The sequence below is a fragment of the Dreissena polymorpha genome, chromosome 9, assembly GCF_020536995.1.
Source record: "Dreissena polymorpha isolate Duluth1 chromosome 9, UMN_Dpol_1.0, whole genome shotgun sequence".
Classification (NCBI taxonomy): domain Eukaryota; kingdom Metazoa; phylum Mollusca; class Bivalvia; order Myida; family Dreissenidae; genus Dreissena; species Dreissena polymorpha.
In genome coordinates, this window is record NC_068363.1 from 3315815 (window position 1) to 3324849 (window position 9035).

General features: G+C 35.9%; 1 protein-coding gene across 1 annotated transcript in view; it reads right to left on the reverse strand.

Moving 5' to 3' along the window:
* Nucleotides 1–7478, reverse strand: part of LOC127845716 (b(0,+)-type amino acid transporter 1-like) — a 32040-nt gene extending 24562 nt beyond the window's left edge. Inside the window, exons 1-2 of the mRNA XM_052376813.1 lie at nt 7325–7478; nt 1131–1317 (exon numbers count right to left, since the gene is read on the reverse strand). Coding sequence (XP_052232773.1) covers nt 1131–1314 — 184 coding nt within the window. The 5' untranslated portion in view covers nt 1315–1317; nt 7325–7478. The remainder of the gene's footprint in view (nt 1–1130; nt 1318–7324) is intronic.
* Between the last annotated feature and the right edge of the window lie 1557 nt (nt 7479–9035).

Below are 9035 nucleotides of genomic sequence, written 5' to 3' on the forward strand. Positions count from 1 at the left end.
ATCCAAGATATAATTGGGACAAATCTTCTGAGCAAGTTTCATGAAGATCGGAAAATAAATGTGGCCTATAGAGTGTTAACAAGGTTTAACTATAGCCATATAAGGTAAAATGCCCCGCCCCCTGGCGGCCATATTTTTCAACCAACCGGCATCATTTTCGAACTCGTCCAAGTTCCATGAAGATCAGACAATAAATGTGGCCTCAAGAGTGTTAACAAGATTTTACTAGCCACATATAGCCATATCCAAGATATCACTGAGACAAATCTTCTGACCAAATTTCATGAAGATTGGACAATAAATGATGCCTCTAGAGAGTTAACAAGGCAAATGCAGACGGCGCACGACGCACGACGGACGACGCACGACGGACAAAAAGCGATCACAAAAGCTCACCATGAGCACGTTGTGCTCAGGTGAGCTAAAAAAGCAGTTAAAAGAAGATTAAGTTTGTGAAATTAAATATCAAGCAATTAAATACACCGATTATTCCAATATAAATCTAAAGATTTCACGACGCGAATTTTCCCGCTTTCAAAGTTTTTCGCGCTTATATTACCTAATTGGCGCGGTATCAGTACATTTCCCGACTGGGAAAAACAAGCCGCATACCATTCCATATATATACAACTATGCAACACAAACATTGAAATATTCAATTTTGCAACCTTTGACACGCCATAAGTATTCATTATATGTTAATTGTACACTCCATTTGGTCAATCCTTTTATTTGAAAAAGTAATGAACACATTATTTAACATTATTTTGAAGTTCCGCATGTTAAGTTTGCTTTATGAAACAATAAGAAGCTACGAATGTGTATTGTCTTGAATGCCTTGAATAGCCATCACACACAAAATATAGTCTAGCCTAAAAGGGTATTGATGCATGTGCGTAAAGTGCATGACGCCCGATTAACCTTGCAGTCCGCAAAGGATAATCGGAGACCCTGCCGACGCTTTCCACTTTTAAGGAATTGTTCATGTAAAGGAAGTGTTTTCTCAGCATAAATCTAGTTTGGGCCGATACTGACGCCACTAATTAGCCTGTGTGGACTACACAGTCCGCGGGCTTATCTTGGATGACACTTAACGCAGAACATTGCTAGCCAACGAAAATAGTATTTACCTATCATTGTGCCCACGATCATGGCGGTACCGGAAACGAGCCCAACGGATTTCTTGAGTCCACCGCTGTCGCCATTTTTTACCAAAGACTCTTCCGCTGCTTCTGGGGGCTCCTCCGATACAGCAGAGGGCGCCTTGTTGTCGGGCATTGAGGCAGTGTATCCAGTCACGGGGTTAGGGGACATCCACTAACAATAATAATTAATTGTTAAACGTAAGGCCTTTTAGTAAGAACGCTCTGGCTAATTACGCACACGCACACGAAAGGTTGTACCCACTTATTTTTTCGCTACGAGATACGATAACTTTACGCTCAACATTCGATACGTTTCATTACAAAACGAGAAGGAAGCATCCTAAAAATGGCCAAAGACCTATAAATATTTTATAGGTCTTTGAAATGGCAAACGCAGTCGAAGAATTTAAGTTAACGATGTATAATGAATTAGAAAGCAGGTAATCACTCACTTGCCAGTGTTTGTCTCGGAATATATGGATGATACAGATTGTGGTTCGTACAAATCTTTAATTTAAATGTCAGTTTTATAGGCTGATGTTGAAATACAAATACATCTTAGGCCGATTTTACATAAACAAGCTGGTCACTGGGTCATTTGGATCCATTTACACTCTGAGCAATATGCAGCCACGGAACATTATCATTAATCCCTCACACGTACTATGACGACTTTAGGGATACATGACGACTTAACAATAATTTCATTGACGACACAATGTTTCATTAAATAGAAAGTCGTCAGACCCACCCTTTCTTTGAAAACCTATTTATTTCATCACAATCAGTAACAGTTCGCACCTTAGTCCAAATAATTAGACGTAAGTCCAAATAATTAGACGTAAGCTAAGTCCAAATAATTAGACGTAAGCTACCCCGCTTACGTCTAAACGGCTACCGTCGTTTTCCTATAGCAAATTGAGTTCAGCTAAAACTTCAGTTTTTCTCGTTAAATCTTTGCTAATGCATAAAATTATCATTAATTAGACATATATGTGAGCGATTACCTCTTAAATGTGTAAAAATTGTGCTTTTAAACCACGTATGTACATTTTTTTTAAATAAACATACACAACACACTTCGTGTGTCTTCGTGTGTTTGTCGTTTATAGAATTACATTGAATTATCTTGAACGAAATTATTTTTTGAATAGGTTACACATAACCAATTGTTGTTGTACAACAAACCACATCACTTTTTAACTTTCTGTACTCTTTAATTAAATGGAACCAATATGTGTGTGTAAAAACTACCAGTTGTATCACGGAGTGTATATTGTTAGGAGATGAATCGAGTATTTGACCCTTACTGTAGTAAACTCAATCTTATGCAAAAACTATTCATCCGATTTTATTGGTTTATACGTTATCTTGTTGCTTATTAATTCCTCTTTCAAAAATATACGTTTTAGTATATTCCCGTTGTTATTAATGGATTTATAGCGAGATAAACACAAGAAATACACATTTTATGTTTTACCACCGCGCGTTTTACCATATTGTGGCTATCGATTTTGTACAATTCGCGTACAGCGAAGCGCCGAGGTTATACATTTTGATGTACCCACTCACGTCTTTTGTTGAATTATTGTTTCATTTCTCGGCAGATTTTGACAAATTATATATCATTAGAAAGCTTACGTTACGTAGTAAACAGATATATAAATATATATTAAGTTTTTCTTCTGATTTCGACAGCCCGGCGAGTTACAACTTTAACTTTTTCAAATATCATACCGTTTTGGAGTTTTAGAATCTAGATTTACGGTTGACATGTTCGTACTTAATGCCAATTTGTAGCGTTTATATTTGGAGTTCAGTTTTAACAAGAAATATCTTTAAAAAATATATACGGCGTTGATTTTGGTCGATGTTTATGAACGATCAAAAGTTATCGCAATGAGATAAAAAGTAGCGGATGCCTTTTTTCTGCGCAGTTCTTAGCTACATCACAAGCAAATCAATTACGGGGTGTTGCGCCAGATTTTGTGGCTTATTTTGCTTTATGTGATATTATTACTCTGATATCTATATTTACAGAATAGAAAAACACAAGAAACATGAAAATAAACGAGTGCATATAGGTCAGCCGGCAATACTCAAATCTGATTTAATTGCATAATTATAGTATAGTGAATTATTGTGCTCATGCTTAATAAACTGGTCTTAATGGATAAATATTTCTAATTAATTTTATCAAAATTGGTCCTTATCATGCAAATGTTGAAAACATATTAAAAATTGATGATTGACATACCACAATAATATCGCCGAATATCTTTATTTAGTATCTTTCTGATCAAAACAGACTTCAAGTGCACAAAGTTTACGAGACGGCGTTTATATAAAGATTTCTGCAACTGACCGCAAACTGACCTTGATACCTTGCGGATTGGAATGCAATGCATTAAAGTTAGGTAACAATTCTGCTGCTGAAACGACGGCTTGTTTACGCCAACTGTACACGACCAAGGCAACAGCTGTGCCTAAAATATTTATATATCGACAAAGCGACTAAACGAACTATTTACTCCATCAGACAAAAATAGCATAGATTCCAATTTTTTCCTTCAATGAAAAGATCGCAACCCCTTCTGCGAACTCCGGTGATGAACTGTATATACACTCTGACTTTCACACACTGGCCGCGAATTGACCCTAAAACTCGCGGGTTGAAATGCAATGCAAGTAAGTACTAAATATGAAAATACAGCCTTTAGTATAAACGCTTTTGCGCTGGTAATTCTCTGAAAATAAAAGGTGAACGCACAAACTGTATTTATGTCGAAAATTGATTGTAAAACTGTTCTATCTATTGAGCCTTTTCATTGGAGATAAAATTGTTTCATGCAGTAAAACAGTGTTACAAAGACGCGGATATGTGTCCAATGTTCTGGTGTTATACTCAAATCAGCCAATGGAATAAATGAAGTGTATTCATTCGTACCTAGCCGCGGAAAATTTTATTTGAATATTATTGGACACTTACAAAGGTCAAGTCAGGGTGAAAAGCTGGCTTAATACAGCTTACGCCGAAAAAATACATCTTGCTTAGGAGAATAGAATTCTGTATACGATAGAAAAATTGTTTAAAAACGAAAGTTATTAAGGAATGAAGGCGGAAGAAAGTAGCGCGCGTTCCTAACGCACTGAACTGATGCTACGGTCTTGGCGATTATGCTTTTGTTTAGAAACCGGCCATTGAATTTCCTTTGCCATGATTATTATATTTTTTATGATATATTGTAGTATTTTGTTCACGAAACATATCAATAAAGCTTATTATAAATAAATCTTAATAAATTAACTATTTCAGCTCTTGTTTATAACACAGAAAGGGTACCTATACTTGTGATCATGGAGTCTAAGTGCAAGACTTAAAAAAGTATGTCGTTTCGCTTGCGGTTGTTAAAGCCAAAACGGGGCTCCCAGCTGGCACAGCTGCTGATATTCAGATCTGAATACTTAAACTTATTTAGACCTTATTCTTAACCGTTGCGCGTTTTACGATATCGGATTTTAGGCGGGAATAAAACTCAGTGAAACTATTCAATTTCTTACACAACATTAAGCATATTAACAGTTATTTAAATTAACAATATCAGCGACATCTTTTTAAAGACTAAACACCTTTTCAAGTATCGAATTTAACATGTCAATAAAATATATTAATACCAAAAAAGGTTTCATTTAACATTGTTCACATTAAACCTTTAAATAAAAGTGTCGCTTTAACTATTTTCCGTGTCTTATTAAGCCGCGAATCGTTTGCTAAAAACAGTTAACAAAAAGGGCTACACGTTCTAATTCTTAATGAAATACAAAAATAAGTATAACATAATTAATAACGTCCATAAACACACACAGCAAGATCAAAGTTTTAATGGAAAACTAATATGACATTCCACGTAAATTATTATTTTCGTCTAAATCGAATACTATATATAGAGAAACAATGTATTTATAACCGACCAATGAGGTAACAATATGCAACTTTCAATTTACACAGTGCTATATGGCAACAATATGGAATTTGAATAGTGGTAGTGTTTTAAGGTCTGGACTATCATTACTTGTAAGTTTGTATAAACATTTTTCTAATGCAATTAGTAAAATAATGTTTATATTTTATGTTTAATAATTTATTGCATGATTATTCTGTGCTGTTATATGAATTTGATTCCGTTAAAGCTTCCGACATGAATTCATGTCGGAACGATGCTATTGCAAAATAACGTTAAACGATATGAGGTCGATGTAAATCGACCTCATATTTATAGGAGTAAAATCGACCTCATATTTATAGGAGTATTCGCACCTTAACTTGATACCTAGCGCTAAGATATAGTTACCGCTCAAATACAAGACCAAACGGAGAACCGTTGCAAGTATCTGAAAGCCCAAACAAGACCAATCTTTACGTCATACAAGACAATTATTTATAGCCGCTGGGACCTTACGATCCCGTAGTCGGCGTCCTACTAAAAAAATGTTAAACCAATATCATATCCGACGCTAGTTAATACATGGAACGTCAAAATCACAATATCGGTAGCCCCATGACAAACGTGCTGCATTTTGAGTTTTGATCTCCAAGACTGACCTTTACGGTAGTCAGGTGGTCCTTGTGTCACATGCAGTTTTACATTTCTGTCAGTTTGTATCAATATCCTTAAATTTAGTTTAAGAGACAACAAGACTCATTTCTACAAAACAAAAGCTTGAAGTCAGACGTTTGACATCTACCTATGACCGTGACAAACGGATCCGGTGTGAAATACACTGGCTTATACAGGTGAAACATTTATCAATGTATTTTTTAAGTCCTTCAATATAAGGTAAGGCCATTGAGCGGACAAGTCCGTGTTTCACAATAACGTTCTGCATTTTAACCTTAAACATAAAAGTATGGCCTTGGCCTTGACGGTAACCATGTGCTTCTTGTTGTCGACATATCGTCTCATAAAAGTTAATATTTTGTACCACATCTAATGCATAGAGACGTATAAAGGTAAGTTAACCCATTTATGCCTAACGTCTAGAAAAAAGGCCTTGGCAAACAGCGTAGACCCAGACGAGACGCCGCATGATGCGGCGTCTCATCAGGGTCTGCGCTGTTTGCTTAACAGAATTTCTGTAAGAAAAATTCTAAATATAGAAATAAATATACTAGACATCCCTAATTTTGGAAATAAATTGATCCGATTTATAAGGATGGGAGAGTCCACAAGGCATAAATGGGTTAAGTCAAGTCAAATTTTAAAATATTTTACTTCCCTCAGGACATGAAGAATTTTAACATTAGGAAGTAAACGGCAGGCGACATATGGTTTCGTTTTACCAAATGTAAATCATCGAAACATGTGTTTGATCTGCATAATCATAAGATTGAATAGCTATATAAGAGTGCATGCCAATTGTTGTTGTTGGTTCAGGTAGTTTTTGGCTCTTGATTGATGTACCGTCTGTAATTGAGGTGTATCATTTGAACGACATTTAAGAATTAAATTCCGAATGAGTTCCATTATCATGCTAATGTGCACTCCCTTTAAGACTAATAATATTAACTAATTCAGCATTTGATAGTGGTAATATAATTAATAAGGAATGAAACACATATGTAAATGTACACGGGGTCGCCTTAAGTGATTGAGGTGTTGGGTGCAATTATCCAACTCCCAGCTATTGAACCTCCGGGTCGTCGTACGTAGATCTATGTCAAATATAAAGCATTTAAAAAGAAATAGTTGAGGTACGTTAAATAATCCCACATTTAAACGTTATAATTCGCTAGAGTTATACAGAAAAACGCAAAATGACTCATGCTGATGCAGACATATTGTAGTATTCACACGTGTCAGTGGCACGTGGGCGCTACCATTGTAACATTCGATTAATTTACAGTAAAAATATACTAATATTAAAACAAAGTAGATACGCTAAAATCTCTGTTATTGTTTTCCTTTGTCGATTGTCCGTTCTGATTATTTCCTAGGATTTCACAACCAATTCCCATACGAGTTAGCACTTCACTACCACACCAGTATTATACGAAGCTCTCATCTCACTGCGTTAATTTGTAAACAATTAATATCCTTCGTCGAATAATATAGCCGTCTGTATATACAACATAAAGCTAGCCCCACATATATACAAAGCCAACACTAAACCATACACACCGGTTTCAATTGAAAGCATAAGCTGAGTAAAATTACAACTACGTCCCCACTGGTATATAGTATTCCACGTTAACCCTTTTAACTTTGTACACAAGCGTGTGAATACCACTCTCTCACGTCATTTATCGACAAAAGTGCGCAAGCTTTCTGATGCGCGAAGCGGTACACACCAAAAAAAAGCGGATTTTTCCGGCGGTTGGTCATGAACTCCGAGCGATGATGCAATGAACTCCGAGCGATGATAATATTATGCAATTATTATGATATTATGCAATAGCATAATAGATTGAGCTGATAAAGCCACTAGTTGTAAAAGGAAGTAGCGAAAATTGAAGGTCATAGAAAAGCGCCGTCACGAAATTGTCGCTAACCGTACTAATTTCAATAATAACAATAATAAGTCCGCTTACTTCTTTCTGTTAAAGGGGCCTTTTCACAGATTTTGGCATTTTTTAACTTATTCATTAAATGCTTTATATTGATAAATGTAAACATTGGATCGTAAAAGCTCCAGTAAAAAATCAAGAATAAAATTAAAAAAAGGAAAAGAACATTGCCCGGAGCAGGTTTCGAACCAGTGACCCCTGGAGTCCTGCCAGAGTCCTGAAGTAAAAACACTTTAGCCTACTGAGCTATTCCGCCGTGTACACATTCTTAACGTATTTTATACATTATATAAGCAATCTTCGTAGTTGCGCAAAATTTAACGACAAAAACAGAACTCTCCAAATTATTCAATCGTTACGCGTTGCAACGCTTTATAATTTTTAGGTTTTAAAATCGTCAAAAGTTGCATATAATGGCTATATTAGAGCATGGCAATTGTTCAGTATTACTGTTTCCTCACAAATATCATAACTAAAACGAAAATTTGCGAATCTGAAACAACTTTTTTCAATTTTGTAAATTTACCAAAGCGTGAAAAGATCCCTTTAAACACTTAACTCGTCTGCATCAAAAAAATCAAAGCGCTGAGTGCACTAAATTTGTTTGCTATTGTGTAAGCCAATGGCATTGAAGTATAGCACTTTGGAAAAGATTAGTCGTCAGCGTTCTATTTGTTGTTGAGAGACCAGGCCAATCATTGTTTTCCGGTAATCACCTTTTCCATTTCACAGTGAAACTAAAAAGCAGCAGTTTATTTCAAAGTGTGTAAGGTCTTTCCGCGCCCGAGGAAACTTTGCAAGAGTACCAGGAGTTGGTCCTTGCAGCCCTGCCTTACTCACTTAATTGACTCCCGATTAAGTTGCTGAGGGAGGAAGCCGGGGTACCCGGAGGAGATTACATACGGCGGGAGTTTAAATTCGGCACACGACCCACTTGCAATACTAGTAAACTACTAGTACACAGTCTGAAAACACTGACTCGCGATCTTTTTGGTGGAAAATGGAACTTTTGTTATTTCTGAGGGCGACTTAAGCAAATAAATAATTAAAAGAATAATAATTATAAGTTAAAAGCTGTGTCGTATTTTGGTTATACAATTCAAATGACTGTTAAAAAATCGGACAAACTTGCTTCCCTTACAAATAACATTTCTTCACATATCAATGTATATGGCTTGATACCGGTAGTCGGTTAACGAAGAACGTGAGGACTATAATGGGTGGTATACTTTAAAATTTGTCAACGTATATAGTAATTTTCGCTTAGCTACTGTACTTTTTGTGAATTAAGTAGACGCATTCCCACTCGGAATTACATTATCCGA